Here is a 23,881-nt window from a genome sequence, read left to right on the forward strand (position 1 = left end):
TCCACAGGTTATTGGGGAACAGGTGGTGTTTGGTTACATAAGTTAAGTTCTTTAGTGGTAATTTGTGAGATTTTCGGTTCACCCATCACCCAAGCAGTATACACTGCACCCAGTTTGTAGTCTTTTATTCCTCACCCCCTTCCCACCCTTTCCCCCTGAGTCCCAAAGTCCATTGTGTCATTCCTATGCCTTTGCATCCTCATAGCTTAGCTCCCACTTATGAGTGAGAACATACAATATTTGATTTTCCATTCCTGAGTTACTTAGAATAGTCTCCAATCTCATCCAGGTTTCTGCGAATGCCATTAATTAATTCCTTTTTATGGCTGAGTAGTATTCCATTATATTTATATATATATATACACACACACACACATATATATATATATCACAGTTTCTTCATCCACTCATTGATTGATGGGCATTTGGGTTGGTTCCACATTTTTGCAATTGCGAAATGTGCTGCTAAAAACATGTGTGTGCAAGTATCTTTTTCGTATAATGACTTTTTTTCCTCTGGGTAGATACCAGTAGTGGGACTGCTGTATCAAATACAGACCTATACTGAACATACCTATTTACATCATCCTACAATTTCAAGTATATTTTCTCATATGATATGTGGCAAACAAAAGACATCTGTATCTTTTGATATGTGCTCTCTGTTAAGGTTGGTGCTGGTGCTTGAGAGTGACCTAAATTTTATGGATCCCATCAAATGGAGGAAAAATTCTCTATAATTGACCTCAGATTTCATTAGGTGACAGATGGCCTATGCTCAGAACATAATCTATTAGAATCAGAAAACTACCTATTGTCTTGGATATTTATGGCAAATTATTAAAATGTTTTCAATCATCAATGCTAGCGTGTAGTCACAGCCCTTGGTGCAGCCTAAAGACACATGAGCCCAGACCCCCACTCAGAAACAGACCACACCAAGATAGAAAGGTTCAGCCAACCCAGCCAGCTCAACTCAGCTCAGAGTCAGACCTCTGACACTCTAAAGCAGCATTTTATGAAAACCTTGTTTTATTGCCTCAGTTTATGAAGCTGTTTTCAATCTCATTCAAGCCTTGTAACTCAGTGAGGAAGTCGGCTGTCTGATATATTCAGGTGAAATACAATAATTAAGGCCCAGAGAGGTTCTCTACCAGTTGTCCAACATCATAAAACTGTTGGGAAGAGCCATAACTTCAACCTACCCAAATCCTAGTCCTTTGCTTTTTGTTTCTATTGTTGCAGAATTCTTCCCAGAAGCAGGATCACTCCCACAAGCAGATTCCATTATTTCAAAATTGAGTCAGAAATCTTAAGATTATGGAAGTAAAGCCTTGTTCAATTAACTAGACTCAAGATACAGAAACCAAGCTGGGTGTGGTGGCTCATGCCTGGAATTCCAGCACTTTGAGAGGCCAAGGTGGAACGTCTGCTTGAGGCTAGGAGTTGGAGACCAGCCTGGGCAACATAGTGAGGCCCTGTCTCTATAAAAAGTAAAAAATTAGCTGGGCATGGTGGTACACTCCTGTTATCCTAGCTACTCAGGAGGATGAGGTGGGAGGATCACTTGAGCCCAGAAGTTCAAGGCTGCAGTGAGCTAGGATCACATCACTGTACTCCAACCTGGGCGACAGAGCAAGACGGTCTCAAAAAAAAAAAAAAAAAAAAAGAATAGAAACCAATACTCGATTTTATATATGGGCTCCTCCTTCCTCTTCCATCATAGCTTTCCCAGGATGATTCCCTTAATTTTCTTAACCCTAGTACAACCATCTCGTGATGCACAGACCAGATTTTTCCTCCACTGTTCCACCACCGGGACACGTTGTCTTAGGTCTATACAACATTGATCTAATCCCTGAAGATGAAGGGCTCACTTAAAAAAATTATCTATGTGCTAAAAATGTATCTATGTCCGAGGCCTTCTTTGTACAGTCATCACTTGTTATCTGCCAGGGATTAGTTCTAGGACTTCTACAGATACTAAAATCACAGATGCTCAAGTCCTTTATATGAAATGGCCATACTTATTTGCATATAACCTATTCACTTCTTCTGTATATTTAAAATCATTTCTAGATTACTTATAAGACCTAATAAAATATAAATGGTATATAAATCATTGTTATACTGTATTTTTATGTGTATTATTTTTTATTACTGTATTATAATTTTTGGACATTTTTAATCTGTGGTGGGTTAAATTTGCAGATGCCGGACCATGAATATGGAGAATTGAGTGTACTCCATTTTTTTATAAGTATAAAATTACACTCATTCCTAGACCTTCACCTCCTATACACTTCTGTGCTCAGGGCAGCTACATATTTATGAGGTAGAGCCTCCCAATCAATTTTGAGAATAGGGAATTCACTCCTGATATCAGAGGGAGAGAAGAAGCTGACCTACATGACACCTTAGCACAAAGAAAAATGTATCCTACTCTCTGGGTGGATGTAGCTTTGCACAATGGTGCGGCTTGGCAAGTGGAATTCTAGCAGAGTTGTAGTCCTGATTGACTCCCTTGGCCAGCCATCTTTGTCTAACAGCCAAACTGCACAATCATACAAGGTAGCCGTGGGACTGGGGTCCATGAAGATTATTTCCTTAAGATTTTTTTTAGTAACTGACAAGGCAAGTAGACACAGTCACTTCACAGTTTGTAATTACTTATTTGCAAGATTTAATATCTGTTCCCAGTTTAATGAGTTCCATGAATGTAGGGACTCCGTCTTTACTCACTCCATATGCCAGTGCCCACTATAGTGCCTGGCACATCATAAGCACTCATTACTTGTTCAATTCTCTTAATAGCTGTGGCTGCAATACTTTGGGAAGAACAAAAAGATTATCTCATAACTCTTAGTTCATAACTCTCAGACATGACCGCTGTCTAGAAGTTTATGGCAAACACAAGAACCCACATGTAGAGAAGAGTGAAGAAGACAGGCAGAGACTGCTAGCTAGAAATGTTAGAAATTCTAGACTATGGCCTACTACTGCTTCTGCATAATGTCCTATTTAAATAGAGCAGAAATATAAATGACAAAATCTGTGACTGGCCCTTTACTGGTCACTGATATTTGCACTTTATCAATGGCCTCCTGTTCCATCCAATACCATTCTTGTCTCTTTTTCAAATCCATTTTCCATAATACAGCCAGTGTGAAAACTGACCTGATTGAAGTATGGTTTCAGTTCAAAACCTTTCAATGGTTGCTGATTGCTTAGGAGAAAAAGGCACAAAGTTCTTATGATTTATAAAGCCCTATGTGATTTGGCCTTTACTTAGCTCTGCACTCACCTAGTCATTCCCTCTGCTTTCTATGCTCTAGCCAGCTCCTTTCTATGCTCCTTTCACTTCCCTAAGGACACAATGCTCATTGCTGCTCAAGGCCTTCAAACATGCTGTTTCCTCTGCCTAAAATACTTGTTCTCCCCATGACAATCTTCACTTACTTGACTCGTGCCTCCTATAGGTCTTTAACTTATATTGAGTTCTGAACACATACTGAAGGCATAGAGTGGGTCTCCCCACTTGCCCAGAACTCTACCTCGTCTGTATCTTATTTTCCTCTGTAGTCCTGATCTCATTTTGTCCCATTTATACATCTGCATGATCTGAGTAGCATCTATCCCTCTCACCACAGGCTGAAGGTCTATTTGGCTCAGCATTTATCCTCAGCATTACCCAGGGGTTTGGCATATAGCACAGATCCTGATGTTTACTGAATAAATGAAGGGACAGTTTTTAAAGATGACAGAGACATTTTTGAAACAAAAGCTTTCACATATTTATTACTGAATCCACCCTACTAGCACAGAGCATACAGAAAAACAGAAAAAAATATTCCCAGTAAAACATGTGCAACTGTCCAGATAGTGGTGACATTTTCAGCTTGATATCGTTAAGATGATCGTGACCTTGATACAGCATAAATATGTGTGCCATCTCATGTGCAATTCCTTACAGACCCAGCTTGGTTCTTCTCCAATGCCTCCTTTTGGAGTTGTGCCTGATTTTATTACCAGGTTTCATCTGAATCCACTGGGGGATGGGACGATTTTGCTTTTGTTTCTTGGCCAGGAATCGCTTAATGGTGAAAGTCTTGTGAGAAGACATGGCGAGAAACAGAGTCAACCGTACACCACTATGGTGGAGAAAGGGAGAGAGAGACAGAGACAATATTACCATAGGATAGGATAAGGTAACACGAAGAAATAACAAGACAAGAAAGAGCATCTTTGGTGCCACAGTGAGGGCTCATTGCCACTCAGGATTCCACAGGCAGCTCAGGAGCAGCTCAGGAGCCAGCAGCAGTCTGAGGAGTCTGAAGGCTGTTCTGGTGGATGAGCAGCAAAGGCAGGAGTCCCTTTGTTCCTCCTGTTCCTGACTTGATGCTACTCATTTCTCAGCAACATACTTCTGCTTCTCTTGTTAAATGTCCATCAAGAGGAATTATTTTCAACTTTAAAAAAGTTACGAACAGGCAATACCAGTTCATTACAGAAAAATTAAAGCAATAGAACACTAAAAAAAAACTATTATCCCATCTAGCTAGAAAAAGCCCCAATATTAACAACTTGATATTATAAGAGCCTTCCAGTTAAGACAGATGTACATGTAGAATATTGTCTTTCTATAAATTGAGATATTGTAGGTATTATTTTGTAACTACAACTTATCTAACTAATATGTGACCCTTTTTTGGCAACTCTTTCTCAATAACCCTTTACATTTGGAGGTCTTAAATCTTTTCCAGTGTTCTGCTATGGCAAATAGTACAGAACAGGAAAACGTGGTTGAAAATAGAAACCCATAAAACAAGTAATTCATCCCCACAACACTTAAAATATGAATGTATACATTTAAAACATGCGATTCGCTGTAAAACTACCTCATGGTACTTTCATGTTACTACTATTTTAAAAGCCACTGGCTGTGCCTACTAGTATTTTTATCTAATTATCAAAATTGACCACATCGCCATCTACTGAATTGCATGCTACCACTCCGTTTAAAGATCTTGGGTCCTCCATAATTAACGAACATCAACCTAGGGCCAGAGACACAGTAGTTATTTTTAATGATTCAGGTGCAAAATAACGTCTACATCTCAGATTGTGAGAGTAATTACATGACGGCAGTAAAGTCCTACTGCAAACAGTGTTGGAGTTATACAAACAGTATGGATCTGTCATGACAAAGGCATTTTTTTCTAACCCTAAGATAATGGGGATAGTGGTAGTGTGCAAAAAGTATGACTGTTTCTGACTGCCTGAGTTCACACACAGTGTCTAACCCAGTCTTTTCAGATGTGACCCAAGCTATTATCTTGGCTTCTGTCTTATGGCTCACTGTTGTGAGATGTTTATTCTATGTCTGGCATCTCCCCTAACATGCAGGCAGGAAGAAAAGAAAGAAAGAAAAGAAAGAAAAGAAAGAAAAGAAAGAAAGAAAGAAAGAAAGGCACAAGAGGACATGCTGTGAGGTTACCGGCTTTTAAGGAGCTTTACTAGGTATCTCTCTCAATACTTTTGATTACACCTTATTGGCAAGAACTGTGTTCCACTGCCATCCTTAGCAGTAATGAAGGATGGGCACTATAGTTTTTTAGCTGAGCACATGATGCCCCCAACCCCACACAAATCAGGTTCTGCTAAAGAAAAAGGAAGAAGAATGAATAGCAGAGTAGATAACTAGCAGTCTTTCCTATAACAATTTTGGAAAAGATAATTTAGGATACTTCTGTGAATTTCAGCTCTCAAAATAACCAAAAGAAAATAGAGGAAAATTTAAAAAAGAGAAAAAGGAAGTTCTCAATAGAAATACCTATTAGTCTAGGTATTGAAAAATGGGGTGGGAAAAAAGTCCAAATTGATGGGCAACCCATAAATGTCATGGTAAGGAAATACCAGAAGAAAGAAGAGTGCTAATTATACTGTCTGCCCTTCAACCCAAATATCCAAACTTCAGACACTTCTGAGACAACTGCCCTAGTGGGGAGGCCAACGTCCCCAGATTTGTACACCTTCCCACTGGGAACTTTCAGGAGCAGGAGACTTTATGTGCAAGTAACAGATGAGTAGGCAACTAAGTTGGGGTATAGTGTGGGGTGTGGTTGAGATACAAATGTTTCATGAAATATAAAACATTGAAAACTAAGCCACAAGTATCCTTGTAGGAGTTTACAAGTTAAGAGAATAACAAATAGGCCTGAAAATGCCGAATGGGTGATAAAGATAGGGAAAGTACACTACTATTTCTGTCCAATCCTTTTATTTTCTTCCCATACATTAGCAGCAAAGAACCTTTCGCTACCAATCACAGTTCATCTTAAATTGACCACATGCGGACTTTAGCTAGCTATCTAGCAGACCCTGTTCTACCCTTTGTATATTAATTCCCTCTATACAATCTCTATCAGTGACTATTCTCCAACCACTTCAGAAAAAAAGTCTTCAAGAATACAGGGAAAGAACTAGACTGGGTTGCCAATAAACCCAGAGTCTTAACACCCTCTCCCTTGGGAACCCTGGTTGTACTGGTTAGGGTTCTTGAAGCCAATCTTGTTTGAAAGTCTTCTCTAAGAAAAATTTACTGTAGTAAGATAAAGAACTACAGTAGGACAAAGAGTTTACTGTACTATTCCAAGTATTCGTTTCCAATGAAGAGGATGATAGGGTGCTCACCTTTGGAGACACTTTGGGCTAGGAGCTCTGACCAGGTATTTCCTGAAAGCTCAATGCCAGTGACATACAGCTCTTAGCTAGAACTAACTCTCATGGAAACTTTTAAAAAGAAACTCAAAGAGATATCTGCTATCTGCACCGGAGACAGTGAAAGAACTGAAAGAACTGGCTATAATGCCAACTGAAATAAGCTTATAGCCAGTAAGTCAGTAGTCCTCATTCTAGTAGAATAGTAATGGTTATGAGGGCAGTTTTACCTTAAAAGGAATGATTACACTTATTGCCCTACACATCTCAGGTGATTCAGAGGACCTCCAGGAGTTAAATTTTCTCAAGAAAATACTGAATTACATACCTCTGGCTATATGCCAAGTTATCTAATTAGTCTAGAGGCTGCAAATACAGTATAATATAGATCCCAAGTACTGGAGATACACACTTCATTCCAGAAAATTGAGAGATGGGAAATCATGGTACCAAGTAAAAAAACTGGGCAAATTCTAGAACCTGGATAGCCTATGCAAAGGCAAAGTTTATTAAGTGATCATAAATGGAAGGCCTGCTGCAGTTGAAAGAAAGCACATGTGGAGATGGAGGCTCATGAGATTTATTAAATCTCTATCAGATGCAATCATACTTGGCCATTTAACTGGCGCTTCAAGAAAGATGATATATCCCTAAACCCCGAGACATACATTTCCTGCCCCTTGCTGTCCTAAGCATAATCTTCAACCATATCTAGGTGATTCTGAGAGTTCATGGCACTAGTGCTTGTAAAATCAAGGTGCTCATAAGGGTCCCATTCTTTAACATCTATACTGAATATCAAAATTGGACTCTGGATTTTGGCAAAAAGTATAGGCCCACTCCTCATTCTTCTACTTACTGGATATAGGGGTCATGTGCACACCAATGGCTGCCTGAGGAATACAGTAGTGGCAGCTATTTGGGCATAACTAGACCGCTGGGGCCATTAAATGGTTCCTCAAAATTCTTATTAGGCTCAGAAACAGAATTCGTTATATAATTTCCAAAGTTCAGTTGACTGGGCAACCTCAGCAATCAGTGATACAGCTATTATATACGACCAGCTATGTAAAAGTAATGCCAAAGAAATGGTAGCCATAATAAATGTGGTCTAAAACCACGTCTTTAGATCATATTCTAGCTGGGAAGGGAGGAGGAGCATGTGCTACTAAATAAGGCAAATACCTATATCCCAGACAACAAAACACATGGGATGCAATAAGATATGTCTATAAGGAAGTGGTTAAACTGAGTGGGCTTCATGGTGGTCCTGGCTCTCCACACCTTTTCATAAAGTAGGATTTTATAATAAGAAATGGAAATTTATACCAAGAAATTTTATACTTGTGAGAGCAATATTTTGATTTTTAAGTGATAAGTTGTGTGAAAATAATGGTGGCATCATATTGGTTTAAAGGTCAATATGTTGTTTTAAACAAAAGTTATCAACTAAGGGTTGGATGGAGGTTGGCCATAACTTGCCTTGTAACTTAAGAAGTATCATGGCTGGAGAGCCTCTATGTGATGTGAAAAGCACCCTCCGTTATTTGTAGCTCGGAACTGGAGAGTTCCTGCATCTTGTGGCCTTCTGAATCGCGCACTCAGACAATAAGAAGCACCTGCTGCCTGCTGACCACTACCTCTTCCTCACCCATCCCTAATCACTGTCTTTCCACATGTGGTTACAGTGAGATACCAGATCCCCCATTCGACCACCTGCTGCCTGTTGATCAACTCCTCTTCCTTGCCTCTCCTGTTTTCCTTCCCCACTATATAAACCCCTAACTTTGGTTGGAGCGAGGAGATGGATTTGAGGTTTGGCTCTGGTCTCTCTGGTTGACATCAACTGTAAAATAATAAGTCTTCTCTGGCAATACTTGCTTCTTTTTGCGCAGTAAGCAATGGGACCTAGACTGAGCCCCTAGTGTTTGATATCACTATCACAAATCGTGAAGTGGATCTGTATTAGGCACACCTCTGCACTTTGTGAGGCTTTCTGAAGTTGTGGGAAGGATTTCTTGGAACCCACTGAGTAAGTATCAGAGCACTCGGGAGTGGTTAAAGGTTATATTACTATTTAAGGTCATAAGGTTAAAGGTCATAAAATATTTTAAAATATGGAACTCCGGGAATCTTTTAACAAAAAAGTTTTTGTATCCAAACCATCTTGTATGTCCCATGTCTGATTAAACTTGTAGACTAAAAACAAGAACTTTCTGTTCCCAAAAATATAAACATCTATTGGTTTCTTTTTTTTTTTTTTTGAGACGGAGTTTCACTCTTGTTGCCCAGGCTGGAGTGCAATGGCGCCATCTCGGCTCACTGCAACCTTTGCCTCCCGGGTTCAAGCAATTCTCCTGCCTCAGCCTGGCAGGAGTATCTGGGATTACAGGCGCCTGCCACTACACCCGGCTAATTTTTTTATATTTTTAGTAGAGATGGGGTTTCACCATGTTGGCCAGGCTGGTCTCAAACTCCTGACCTCAGGCAATCTGCCCGCCTCGGCCTCCCAAAGTGCTGGGATTACAGGCTTGAGCTACCACGCCCAGCTCATCTATTGCTTTTTAATGTTTTGAAAAACCACAGTATTTTGAAAAATACTGTGCTTTATTAATTTATTTTCCATTTCTAGTAATGGTGGCCCAGGTTATTTAGGTCAGTCTGCCAGCTGAAAACAAACCAACTAAAAAACTGGGTAAAATATATTTCAAATAATATTTTTAAAAGCTTCAAAGAAATTACAAAATAGTAAGGAATTATCAGGCCAAAAGTTAAGAGAAGCAAAGAATCAAGAGAAGTAAAGAAGCCTGAAGCCACTTTTCCACTGAAAGCACTGCTAATTCCAGAACATTAGGACCTCCATTTTGACAGCCTTTCAGAGTACAGGGGAGATTGAAAATAAAACCCTGGGTTCATATAAGTTGGGGAGTCTGTCAGGAGACCTTCTCCTACAACAATCTGGGATCCAAAATCTCAGAGTGAAGGTGAACAAGAATTGTAATAATCTGAATGCGATGAGACTCCTGAGTTGTCCAGGAAATATCAAACTTTGAACAGGTGGGCCCAAACTTGTGGTACCTGCAGGTACCCAACAAAAGCAAATATGTGTGATCTTTGGGGCAAAGTATCTTAATTATAGGCCAGACAATTATTTCCACAAAATGACATTTCAAGTGCAATGACTAGCAGAGGGTCAAACATATCCAGCATATAAGAAAATTGGAATCAATGATTAAAACAGACAAAAGAAAGAGATCATTAGAAACTCTAGGTAGGACCCAACATCTGTGTTTTAAAAGCCCATCCAGGTCATTCTGATGCATGTTAAAGTTTGAGAATCATTGCTTTACATTTTTATCATATAAATATACATCCCATAAAAAATACATAAATGTAATAGATCAGAGAATGGACCCAAGAATTTGCATTTCTAACAAATTCCCAGATGATGCTGATGCCAGACCACACTTTGAGAACCACTGGTATGAAAAAAGGAATTTTAGTATACAGGTAAAGATAGTGGTCACCTGTGTAGAGGAGAAGGGCTGTTACTTAGAAGCAATATACGTATATTTCCTAGCATGCTGGTAGTTTTCTATTTCTTAGCCTGGGTAGTTATTACACAGGTGTCATTATTAAACCACACATTTACACTTTAGTGCCTATTTTAATGCATAATGAGATAACTGGTTTCCCTTTCCCATTCAATCATACAGTTCAAATGCCATGGCGTAAATCCTGTCTACCATCATCCCACCACCTTCATTTATAATCAGTGCCTAAAGTATAAAATGTAAAAGTTTGTGAAGTTCCAAGACATAACTCCTTTCACTTTAGTTTGCAATGTAATTCTTCACAAAATAGCTTTGAAAATTAAGATGAGAAAAGTTTAGTCTAAGTTTCTGAAAATCATATTTAAAACACTGTTTAAAATTCAGATATACTATCTACAGCCTTCATCCCTAATTTAAAAATATCTACAAAACTAAAAAGAAACTATCTTAAATTTTTAACAAAGTGTACAATTTTAAAAATTACACTTTAATTTTTTTCACAAGTTGAAAGAAAGAGGAAGAAAATCCTACCTTTTTCAAGTCTGAATTTCCTCCTCCAAAGAGGCAGAGATGCTTGCTTCTCTCCAAATAAAATCTGAAAAGAAAATATCCAGTGTGTATGGTAACAGTAAGATCCTACTATTTTCAGTTAAACCTTACCTATGGGTGAAAGTAATGTTCATCAATTGGCTTGAAATTTGTGAAAACCTTAAGAGAAAATATAGGCAGTCTTTTTGCAGAAAGAGAGGCAATGACAACAAAATCGAAACATGTAATATTAAACTGATCAGTGCAGCCTGTGCTTGCTTTTGAATTCCCACTCACAAATCCTCAAACAACATTAATAAAATCTGGGATGTGTACACCTGTTTCTTGTGTTTATGAAAAATAAGCTCTTTGGGGGGATTAGATTCTTCCAAAAACTTCAAAAAACAGTAATATTTGCCTTTTTTTGATTCATGGTATCAACATAGTTATTATACAAGCCCTCCTCACCTTTCCTCTGTGAGGAAACCATTATAACAGTTTTTTTAATATACATTTCTTTCCCTCTTTTTTGAGCAGGGTCTCATTCTGTTGTCCATGCTGGAGCAGAGTAGCATGATCCTAGTTCACTGCAGCCTCAAATGCCTGGCCTTGAGTGATCCTCCTGCCTCAGTCTCCTGAGTAGCTGGGACTACAGGCATGTGCCAGCACGCCTGGCCTATAACAGTTATTATAGTTACTGATTCTGGCAGCTAGGCAGTAGCTGTCTATGCCTTGTGATGTACCAGACAGGTATCTGAACAACCAAATAGTTCCCACAGCAAGGTCTGTGTGTAATGCCTCCCTGTGGCAAGGTACTGACTGAGGCTATGGCAAAAACATATGCAGCTGGGTTTCATTATGCCTATGAACATCACGACACGTCCAATATCCATTTATGTGGTAACACCTAGCCAGACCCTATTATACCTCTTGCTTGCAGAGAGCTGTATGCACCCATCCCTCACAACGTCCTCTCCTTCCACTGTTGCAAAATGACTATATGTTATGATGCCTAATCATTATATCAACTGCAGGCAATGTGGCAAGACAGTGATGATAGCTTAGCAAGGATTGTTCCTGAATACTGAATGTTAGATCCAGATGGTCAGACAAGTGAAAGGCAGTTTTTGTAACCATGTGAGTTAATACACTGCAATTTCAAGATAATATAGTTCAGGATAAAAGAGGTTTGATAAGCTCGCTTCCTGAGCAGGTAGAACAATGGGTTTTAATAGTCTAAATACATCTCCTAGGCGGATTTGGGGAGACGTGAAAAGCCACACACACTGAACACTGCCAATCCAATGTCCTCTGTGTCCTTTACTCATAATGTAACCTTCACCAAGCCTCAAACCCAGTCTTCTCTGGGATCACTTCGATTTAGAAAGCAATAATTTTTTTAAACAAAAGCATAACCATGGCCTCGGAATAGAGCTGATCTTAGGAGAGCAGTGCTCCTCCTCCTCATTGACAACAATACCTTAAACACATAATTTGTTCTACAAAAGGACATCCTCACTCAGTTCTTTTGAGTAGAAAATTCTAAATTATCCAAGACTTAGCTGAGCTTGTTATATTAAATGGTGTTTACCTGGTCTTAAGGATAAAATGTGCTACAGTAAAGCACAAAATATGTAGTATCTTTTCATTAATGTCTACAAATTGTACTGGATTATGAACCCTCTATACCTTTTGGACCATAAAGTTAACCTTAAGAAACCATCCTATAAAATTGCTGCATTATATTTTTCAACACAATCTGAGTTTTCCTCCCTACTCCCAGGTCACCACTATACCCTCCCCTCCACCTTTTTTTTTTTTTCTTTTTTGCCTCTGTGAGAATATCAGGCTCACATATAAATAAGTGCGACTTAATAAGAGAGCTGTATTGTATCATCTAGGTCACCCAGTAGGTATAGAGAGGGTATTAGTGATTTCCCTTGGGCTAGGCTAAAATACTTCATCTCATACATAGTTTTAATATACTTTGTTATAATAATCAGTTGGCTTAAAAAACCCATCATAGAACTCTCAAAGCATCCTACTCCTTCAAGACAGCCCTTGCCAAATGCTTTGAATGTTCTTGTTGACTGTCCTGTCTTTCCTATGTATCCTCTTACAAGAACCAGTCTCGGGGTTTGTGAGATATTCTAGTCATTTGTGAATCTACTTTGCTTCACATGAGTTGATAACATCCACGATGTCACCTTCAAAGCAAAGTTCTTTGTACTTTCCATTCACTGGTTTTATTCTCTGATATATTAAACCACAATTACTTTTGCACCAATCTAATAGTTTGGATATTTGTCCCCGCCCAAATCTCATGTTGAATTGTAATCCCCAATGCTGGAGGTGGGGCCTAGCCGGAGGTGTTTGGGTCGTAGGACTGGATCCTTTGTGGCTTGGTGCTGCCGTCGTGACAGTGAGTTCTTGTGAGTCTGGTCATTTAAAAGTGTGTGGTACTTCCCTTTCCCCAACTCTCTCTCTCACTCTTGCTTTTGCCATGTGGCTTTCCTGCTCCCACTTCACCTTCTGCCATGAGTAAAAGCTCCCTGAGGCCTCCTCAGAAGCAGAGCAGATGCTAGTGCTATGCTTCCTGTACAGTCTGTAGAAACGTAAGCCAATTAAACCTCTTCTTTATAAATTACCCAGTCTCAGGTATTTCCTTATAGCAATGTAAGAATGGCCTAACACATTCTCAATCATTTGACAAAAATTTTCATCCTAAATTTCTTCTGTATGGCAGGTGGTTTCTGAGCAATCTTTAATTTTGAAACTGAAAGTACTCCAGTATTTTATATGCAGAGGTAGGGCTGTTCTTACAAGTTTTTTTCTTTTTGTAGCACTTCCACTGTTACTGAGTCATCTGCACCACATGACATTTGTATCAAATGGGCACAACTGTCTGTGTATTTCATGCTGTTTGTTGACTTATGAGCCCAGGGCATCACTATACCACTTGCTAACTTACTTTCCTTAGCATGTCCTCTTTCAGCTTTCTGTACATCCTTGGTTGGCACATGACCTAAAATCAAAGTGGTATTTAAAAGGTTTTTTTCACATATACAACTCTCACTTTCTCTACATCATCCTGCAAGTTGAAATATTTTATCTCTTCTGTATTTGAGACCACTGTCACAGTGGTTAAAAGAACTCTGGAGGGCCGGGCACAGTGGCTTATGCCTCTAATCCCAGCATTTTGGGAGGCCGAAGCAGGCAGATCACCTGAGGTCAGGAGTTCAAGACCAGCCTGACCAACATGGTAAAACCCTGTCTCTACTAAAAATACAAAAATTAGTCAGGCATGGTGGCAGGTGCCTGTAATCCCAGCTACTTGGGAGGCTGAGGCAGGAGAATTGCTTGAACTTAGGAGGCGGAGGTTGCAGTGAGCCAAGATCACACCACTGCACTCCAGCCTGGGAGACACAGCGAGACTCCTTCTCATTTAAAACAAACAAACAAACAAAAAGAACTGTGGAAACAAACTGCACAGGCTCAAGTCTCACTGCCACCACTTGCTGTTAGTGTGACCTTGAACACATTTCTTAGCCATGTTGTTCCTTATTTTTCTAATCTGTAATATGTGGATAATAACATCTAACATCATAGGGTTGTTAAGAAGCTTATGTAGGTGAGGATTTAGTGTAGTAATGAGTGTAAAATATTTAGGACAATGCTTGGCACATAATAAACACAATACAGGTCTTAGCTGTTAATATCTACAGCTGTATAAAGCCTACAGTTGTTGAAATTATAAATATTCCCAGTTTTAAGATTTCTGTGTTGATTCTGCTGTACTAATGTCACTATCTTGACTATTTAATAGGAAGATATCACATACACAGACTATAAGCTCCTCAAGAGGTTATTTTTTTTTGGATACTCAAGGATGCTCAAAAGAGTAATTGAGCACATGATAACGCTTTCATCGTCACACCAGATACAGAGCATTTCCTTGAGGCTGCCTACCACATAACCATTAGTGATGGTTGTAGGGGTCACAAACACTGCTGGTTCTCACAATATCTGAAATAAAAAAACACAATACCAGAGGTACTGCCCATGGTAACATAAACCAAATATGCCCCCAGGCAGCTGATAGCAAGATTATACATACATGTGTCACACACAGGCTTATTCACCCAGAGATGGTCAATATTAATGTTCAAAGATTACTGCCACACTCAGCCATCTTCCTTTGACAAGAGAGAATACAGATTTTTTTTGAAAAAAGTTTTGCTCAAAAATCTATGATAGATGCTCAGTTGCTGGGGGTAAAGTATAAGTCTGGTGCTGGTTGAATGCTGACTACAGATGTAGAAGGAATAGGTGTGGACCCACCTCTTCAACGAGAGTTCATTTAGGTAATCAGATAAATCTGATGCTGACAGACAAAAGAATGGCAGATGCTGAAATGATTTTCCTCATTCTCTATTTTTGGGACGATTTCACAAGAACTTCCCTGCTTTAGTAAGAAACAGATGTTTCCCCCGTATGGTTTCTCACTATCTCAAGAGCCACTTTTGTCCATATTCAACATGCATAAATATTTCAGTAATTTGTCTTCTGCCTAGGATGTAGAAACCTAGAAAGAGCATCACTCCTATGCCAACAACCAGAAAAACTATGAAATAATTTTTCCTGAAACCCAGAGGACTGAGGTTAGGAAGACCAACTGGACTTTCCCAGTATGAGAACTAAAAGTCCCATATCCTGGGAAATTCCTCAGATCCAGGCAAACTGGAACAACTGGTCACCCCACCTAAGGTCACAGACCAATAAAGTAGCTTGAAATCCAAGGAAAGACTGACCTGGCAAAGGAGCAAAGGGACATGAGCACTGAAGAAGAGACATCAAGTACCTCATACACTGAAAAGAATTCAGCTAAAATTGTTAATGAACTGCTAAAGGTCAAGTGTGGACTAGCTTAAGAGTATAAAACCCCTGGGAGCCTCAGACATAAAGACAGTTTGCTTCCACTTTCAGTCTCTCTTCCATGATCTCTACTGGGTACTGATGAAAAAGACTCGGGACAAGGCAGGAGACTAGAGAGAGCCTCCTTGGTGGTGAAGATCTATTAGGGGAAGATATGGTTCGGCTTTGTATCCCCACCCAAATCTCATCTCAAATTGTAATCCCCACCGGTTGAGGGAGGGACCTGGTGGGAGGTGACTGGATCATGTGGGCAGTTTCCCCAGTGCTGTTCTTGTGACAGTGAGGGAGTTCTCATGAGATCTGATGGTTTAAAAGTGGCACTTCCTCCTTCACTCTTTCCTGCCACCATCTAAGACGTGCTTTGCTTCCCCTTTGCCTTCTGCCAGATTGTAAGTATCCTGAGGCCTCCCCAGCCATGTGGAACTGGTAATTTATAAATTACCCAGTCTTGGGTAGTTCTTTATAGCAGTGTGAAAACAGACTGATACAGGGACGTAAGCTCTTACTGTGGAAAAGACAAAAAATCTGCCCAGACCATTCCTTACCCAAGACTGAGGTTGGACCAGGATGACCAATAGTCTTCTGGCCTCCTCTACCAAGATAGCAAGCACCAAGTAACAAGCAGGGTGAAAGGCAAAAGCATGGAGAGAGACTCCTGTGTGGTATAGGCTCATTGGGAAGGCTGCAAGCTGAGAATGAAATAGGATATTGAGAAAATCCCTCTAGCATGCTACCCTAAGCAAAAGGTAATATTAGAGGAAATCGAACCTGGTAGTGTACTGAAGATGGACCAATAAAACCCAAACCCAGCTTAACTACTGAGTAGGCTGATTCAAGACCCCACATTACTGACCTAGCAGAAAAAGCATGCTTATTTTGGGGCATAGATTATCTCAACCCCTACTGTCCTACACAAGATGCTTGGCATTTGATAAAATATCATGAGCATGAAAAAGAAAAAAACTCATTGTGAAGAGGGAAAGTAATCAACAGAAGCACACTCTCAGATAACCTAAGTATTAGAACTAAAAGAGACGGAACTTAAAATATATTTCATTAATATATTAATCATATATATTGAAGGTTCTAGTGGAAAGAAATAGACAGCAACATGAATGACCAGAGGGGAATTTCAGCACAGAAAAAAACGTATACATTAAATGAAAATGCTTGAAACAGAAAACACAGTAACAGAGATAAGTAGTCTAAAGCAGTGGTATACAACTAGGGGCAATTCTGCCTTTCTGGAGACATTTGGCAATACCTGGAGATATTTTTGGTTGTCACCACTGGAGGAGTGCTGCTAGATCTAGTGGGTGGAGGCCAGGGATGCTGCTGAACATCCTACAATGTACAGGTGAGCCTCATACAACAAAGAATTATCCAGCCCAAAATGTCAGTAGTGCCCAAACTACTTTGGCCTGACTGATTAAAAAAAAAAAAGAGAGAGAAAACACAAATTACCAACATCTGCAATGAAAAAGGGGACAATGCTACAGGTCTCAGGACATTAAATGGATAGAATAATATCACAAATTATTGTATGCCCATAAAGTCAACTTAGTCATCAAAGTCTTGTAAGGAAATGGACAAATTCCTTAAGAGATGGGTACCACCAAAGCTCATGTAAGTGCATAACCTAAGTAGTTCTGTCTATTAAAAATGTTGAATTGTGTAGTTAAAAATCTTGTAACAAAACTACAAGCCCAAATGGCTTCACTACCAAAAGCCAGAGATCAGGACAAGACCAAGCCTTTCTCAGTGCCAGGAGGAATGCTTGAGCTTCAACTTCCAGTTCCCACCTCTGTTACGCTTCCAGGGATTCCCAAATATTTTGCATTCTGTGGTGTACACACCTCAATTCTCTCAGAGTGCTGACCTGATCACAGTTGAAAGGTGCTGTTGCACATAAGATTGACCTTTGCATGTTGGGTGAAAGGGAAGCCTCAGAAAGGCAGTAATTTGAGCCAGTGGTAGACATTCTTTCCCAACTCAACTTGCCAAGGCTTTTTTGCTTAAAGCTTTCTTAAATTCTTAAGAAATTACATGGCTGTGTGATGGTAGATCCTCCCACTCTGATGGGGCAATCTCATTTCAGTCACCTGCAGGTGTCTACTGGGGTGGAGATCCAGCTTCTAAGGCTTTGTCAAATACTGTGGCTCCTGAGGCAAAGCAGTTCAGAAGCATAGCTGAGACTGAGCCTCATGATGGGACGGTAATATGGTTTGGCTGTGTCCCCACCCAAATTTCATCTTGAATTGTAACTTCCACAATTCCCACATGTCGTGGGAGGAACCCAGTGGGAGGTGATTGAATCATGGGGGCGGGTCTTTCCCGTGCTGTTCTTGTGATAGTGAATAAGTCTCATGAGCTCTGATGGCTTTAAAAATGGAAGTCTCCCTGCACAAGCTGTTTGCCTGCTGTCATCCATGTAAGATGTGACGTGCTCCTCCTTGCTTTCTGCCATGATTGTGAGGCCTCCCCAGCCATGTGGTACTGTAAGCGCAATAAACCTCCTTTTGTAAATTGCCCAGTCTCGGGTATGTCTTTATCAGCAGCGTGAAAGACTAATACAGACGGGTAAGCAGTGAATAGGCAAAACACACTTGTGGGTGAGGTAGCTCACAAACAGAGCCTTATCTTTCCAAAGGAAGACATAAACCAAGTGTGCTGATCCATTTTGCGTTGCTATAAAGGAATACCTGAGGCTGGGCAACTTATAAGGAGTTTTATTTGGCTTATGGTTTTGCAGGTGGTACAAGCATGGCACCAGCATCTGCTAGGCTTCTGACGCTTTAACTCTTGGTAGAAGGCAAAGGAGGAGCAGGCATGCTGCGTGGTGCGAGACAGAGCAAGAGAGAGATGCCAGGTTCTTTTGAACTAACAGAGTAAGAACTCTTTCCATGGAACTAGAGGCTCTAGGAGGACTGGATTAGGACTGCATCCAGTACACACTGATGTAGAGCTAACATCTTCCCTCATCACACTGCTTTTGAGAGCCATTCAAAACACTAAAGATTGAGATATTGGAGTCCACCCATTTTATATTCCATAACTAATGGAGACTGCTCAAGTGAAAGCTTAAATTTACAGAAAATTTTCTGTCCCTATCTACACTTCAGACTAGAGCATCGGCAATTTCTTCACTAAAGCTAATTACTTTTTAAAGTGGTGTGACTGACAAAAAGAAGTCAGCCCAAGGATGCTGCAATGTCAGAGTTTGTAACAATATAATTACGAGTGAAAGTTGGTGAGGTGACCACCCTCCCTGATGACATCTTTCTTCCTTTCTCTATAGTTTCTTTACAGTTCACTTATGCAAAACTGGACAATCAAACAGCCAAAGCAGTAGAAATAGGTCTGCCAGCAACTGAATTGGTTCTAATGCAACAGCTGAGGGAAGTCTGAGCCTTTCTCTGCAGTCCTAGACCATCTGTAATTAGGCTGTGGTTCTTTAACTGCCAAGGCCTTTGAGTTAAGCTGGGTTAGAAAGGTTAGTAAGGTTGTTTGATATGGATCACATAGGATAAGAGTAGGTAGTGGTATTTTCTGGGAGATAATAAGAGTCATAGTGAGTAGTTTTTTGGGTGGGGGGGGGGCGGCGGGAAAGGCAGTTTTTCTGAACATTATAAGAAGTTTCCAATATCTCAAAACTTTTGTAATAGTGTTTTCCCGAAGAAATATAATGTGAGCCCCATATATAGTTACAATTTAAAATTTTCTGAGTCATGTTAAAAAATAAATAGGAACAGGTAAAATTAATTTGAATATATTTTAATCTGATTTATTTAAAATATCATTTAAGCATGTAATTAATATAAAGGTGGATAAAATATTTTAAATTAAAAAGGAGACTTTAGGCTGAGTGCAGTGGCTCACACCTGTAATCCTAACATTTTGGGAGGCGAGAGCATTGCTTCAGCTCAGGAGTTTGAGATCAGTGAGTATGTTTCTCATAGTGAGACCTCATCTCTACAAAAAAATTTAAAAATTAGCTGGGCATGGTGCTGCATGCCTGTGATCGGGAGGCTGAGGCGGCAAGAGGATGGCTTGAGCCGAGGAGATTGAGGTTGCAGTGAGTCATGATTGAGTCAATGCACTCCAGCTTGAGCAACAGAACAACACTCTTTCTCAAAAAAAAAAAAAAAATGTTCAGGCGCTGTGGCTCACACCTGTAATCCCAGCATTTTGGGAGGCCAAGGCAGGTGGATCACCTGAGGTCAGGAGTTCCAGACCAGCCTGGCCAACATGGTGAAACCCCATCTCTACTAAAAATACAAAATAATTAGCCAGCGTGGTGGCACATGCCTGTAGTCCCAGCTACTTGGGAAGGTGAGGCAGGAGGATCACTTGAACCCGGGAGGCGGAGGCTGTAGTGAGCCGAGGTTTCGCCATTGCACTCCAGCCTGGGCAACACAGTAAAACTGTCTCCAAAAAAGAAAAAGAAAAATTGGCCGGGTGCGGTGGCTCACGCCTGCATCCCCAGCACTTTGGGAGGCTGATGCGGGCAGATCACCTGAGGTCAGGAATTCGAGACCAGCCTGGCCAACCATGGCCAACATGGTGAAACCCCGTCTTTACTAAAAATACAAAAATTAGTCGGGTGTGGTGGCAGGCACAGCTACCACAATCCCAGCTGCTCGGGAGGCTGAGACGGGCGAATCACTTGAACCCGGGCGGCAGAAGTTGCAGTGAGCCAGGACTGCGCCACTGCACTCCAGCGACATAAGGATACTCCGTCTCAAAAAAAAAAAAAAAAAAAAAAAGGAAAAAAAGAGACTTTAAAAGCTGGTATGCGTTTTAACATTTGTAGCACATCTTTTTTCAGACCAGCCACATTTCCAGTGCTGAACAGCTACTTGTGATTCAATGAGCTCTGGTCAGCTCAGCTTTACAACCTCTCAGGTTGTTTCTCTAAGCAAACTCTCTTAGGTTCTGAAATTGAGAAGGGGTGGAGGGTGGGTATTGGATTACAAAGCCTTTATGATTCCAATAACTCTTAGTTAATAGAAGCATCCGTCCTGTCTCTTGATGTCCTAGTGACTAATGGCATGTCTAGAGAAGAATCTCTTTTAACTATATTTTTATATAGTTACATGGCAGCCTTTGAGAAAATTGAGAATTAAGGCCAGGCCCAGTGCAAAATGAAAATGTTGTGGGGATGGCGGGGAGGGGAGGCGGGTGCTGGTTTAAAAATTAAGAATTTCAAGATTGCCATAGCAGAGCACGAAAATAAGTACAGGGCCCTTCTGAGCCCTATGTGACTGCACGGGTGGGACCCCTTTGAAGCTAGTCCTGGTCAGGGTTTATGTCTCTGGATGAATCCAGATGTGTAAAAGGCAAGGAAATGGCGAGATTCCTTGGGCTATCTTTGAGAAACGGGGACCTTAAAGGAGACTACAAAATCTTACCTACTGGAATTAATGGAGGAAGAGAAAGTGTTTGCGCCTGTGAGAACGCCTTGGAAAGAGGCAGTGAGCAGATGAGGCTGATAGGTAAGACACTTGGTTTTGCTGATTAAACCACTGATGAATCAGTGCCACTCACATCCTGGGTAATTCTAGGGACACTAGTTGGACAACGCTGACATCTGAAGAGGTGGCAGGGCGGAACATGGATCCCTTTAAGGCTACTTCATTGTCGATTTCCTCCTTCTCTAAGCTAGAAACAGGGGGTGCCTGAGTGGCCTCCAGAAGCCACTACTGTAGGCCAGGAGCAGTGCCTCACGGCTGTAATCCCAGCACTTTGGGAGGCCGAGACGGGCGGATCACCTGAGGTCGGGAGTTCGAGACTGGTCTAACCAATATGGTGAAACCCGTCTTTACTAAAAATACAAAAATTAGCCAGGTGTGGTGGCGCGCGCCTGTAACCCCAGCTACTCAGGAGGCTAAGGCGGGAGAATCGCTTGAATCCGGAGGCGGAGGTTGCAGTGAGCCGAGATCACACCACTGCACTCCAGCCCGGGCGACGGAGGGAGACCCTGTCTCAAAAAACAAACAAACAAACAAAAACGCTACTACCGTTGGAGTCGGCTTGAGCTGTGGCATTGTTTCCAGCCCGTGACCCTCACGCCGCCCTGCTCGCTGGGCGGACCGGGCCCAGGCGGCGGGTGAGGAGGGACCTTTACTTACCGGCGCCCTGGCCTCTGCTTTTTTCCCACTCTAGGACGCAAATCTCGATCTGCAAGGGCCTGGGGCGCGGGCGGAAAAGGCGGGCCCAGCTCCCTCAGGTCTGCTTGTCACCGACCCGAACCCGCTCCGTTGTCCTGACGCCCCCGGCCTAGCTGCAGCCACTTTGTCGCTGGGGCCTTGGTGTCTCTGAGTCTCCGAGACGCCTCGCCCCCAACTGGCGTTCGTAGGCGGTTGCCTCGCTGCGCGCAGCAATTCAACCGCCGCGCGCCGGATGCAAGGGCGGCGATTTCCCCGGATGCTAGGGCGGCGATTTCCCCGGATGCTAGGGCGGCGATTTCCCCGGATGCTAGGGCGGCGATTTCCCGGGTGACAGGCCCCGCCCCTGCCCCGCCCAGGCCAGGGCGGTCCCGCCCCGCTGAGCTGTGGCCCGCGGGGCACTGGGTACGACTCCAGCGTGTGATCTCACCAAGTTGGCTTTGGGGTCCCCCATTCTCCCTTAGTTCTCTATTTTACCTCAGCGCGTTGTCTAGCTGCTGCCTGGCCACGGTACTTAGCACACAGCGTGACTTAATACTGGATAAACGAGGAAAGGATTCGTACGCCCTGGCGGAGCCAGAGGCTCACAGCTTGGGTTCCCGCAAGCACAGAAGCCAGGAACCGCCAGCGCCTCCAGGGGGCGCTCTCCCTCCCATCGCGCCACCGCCGGGCCATTGGAGACCAGGAGGACCTCTCAGCTCCATCCCTGCCTCTGTAACAATTGTCTCATCTACCTGCCTGGAGTCAGTATTACCACTCCCATAACACAGATTTTTAAAATGCAACTAAATTTTAAATGAGTCACTTTATTTAAAAACAACATGAACAAAATGGGATTTCTGCTAATGCAAATATCTATACAAATTTAACGATTTTGGTTCTAACTCTGAAAAGTCAAATCTCCTGTTACATATTAGAAGTTTACCTCTTGTTATCTTTACTGTAACTGCAATGGCAGTTTCAACTGTTTCAACCAAATATGTAGTTGGAAATGCTGTTATTAGAAGTGTATCTTCCCAGCATTTTGGGAGGCCAAGGTGGATGGTTTACTTCAGGTCAGGAGTTCGAGACCAGCCTGGCCAACATGATGAAACCGTGTCTCTACAAAAATACAGAAATTAGCCGGGCGTGGTGGCGGATGCCTGTAATCCCAGCTGCTCAGGAGGCTGAGGCACGAGAATCGCTTGAACTCTGGAGGCAGAGGTTGCAATGAGCTGTACTCCAGCCTGGGCAACAGAGTGAGACTGCATCTCGAAAAAAAAAAAAAAGTGGGTATGACAGTTCAAATTAGATCTAAAACCTTTCCTAATTACACCAGTTAAATCATGAACTCATGCAATAGTAGAACAGGTGTCTTACCTACCTGCATTATCCTGTAAATATTGACATGTTATTCTACATAATCATAAACTGATCGATCACACATATCTTTAAATCTAATCATCATAACTTTAAAAACTGTATTTGAATAAAATCAGTGTATTTCTAAATTTGTCTTTAACAGATGCTAAGATGTAAATTTGAAATGTCTTGGTAAATGAGGTTAACACAATATAAATATTTTTGATGAATTCATCATAATTTGTTCATTTTAAGGAGATTGATTTTATTTTCTTGAAGCTTAAGGAGGACTTTGACATTTTAAATGTATCTAAAAGATAAGCCAATTTCACATTTCTTTTTTTTATTGATTGAAACAAGCATTCCATAGTCATTTCAAATAGTGTACAAAGTATTTTAAAATGTTTTTCTGGCCGGATGCAGTGGCTCACGCTTATAATCCCAGCACTTTGGAAGGCCGAAGCGGGTGGATCACCAGGTTAGGAGATCGAGACTATCCTGGCCAACATGGTGAAACCCTGTTTCTACTAAAAATACAAAAATTAGTCAAACATGGTGGCACGCGCCTGTAGTCCCAGCTACTCGGAAAGCTGAGGCAGGAGAAGCACTTGAACCTGGGAGGCGGAGGTTGCAGTT

The 23,881-nt window shown here is 41.4% G+C and overlaps 1 protein-coding gene across 1 annotated transcript; it reads right to left on the reverse strand.

Annotated features, from left to right (window-relative positions):
• Positions 1-3,769: 3,769 nt before the first annotated feature.
• On the reverse strand, positions 3,770-22,156 carry RPL39L (ribosomal protein L39 like). Its single transcript, XM_024244528.3, has 3 exons — positions 21,869-22,156; positions 10,806-10,869; positions 3,770-4,151 (listed from the first exon to the last, which is right to left on the reverse strand). Exon 3 carries the CDS (start codon positions 4,121-4,123, stop codon positions 3,968-3,970), a length of 156 nt encoding a protein of 51 aa, XP_024100296.1. The 5' UTR covers positions 4,124-4,151; positions 10,806-10,869; positions 21,869-22,156; the 3' UTR covers positions 3,770-3,967.
• Positions 22,157-23,881: the final 1,725 nt, after the last annotated feature.

The sequence above is a fragment of the Pongo abelii genome, chromosome 2 (assembly GCF_028885655.2).
Source record: "Pongo abelii isolate AG06213 chromosome 2, NHGRI_mPonAbe1-v2.0_pri, whole genome shotgun sequence".
Taxonomy (NCBI): Eukaryota; Metazoa; Chordata; class Mammalia; order Primates; family Hominidae; genus Pongo; species Pongo abelii.

Bases quoted from the DNA above. Each gene is read 5' to 3' on its own strand.
- RPL39L (XM_024244528.3), bottom strand. From the start codon at position 4,123: ATGTCTTCTCACAAGACTTTCACCATTAAGCGATTCCTGGCCAAGAAA.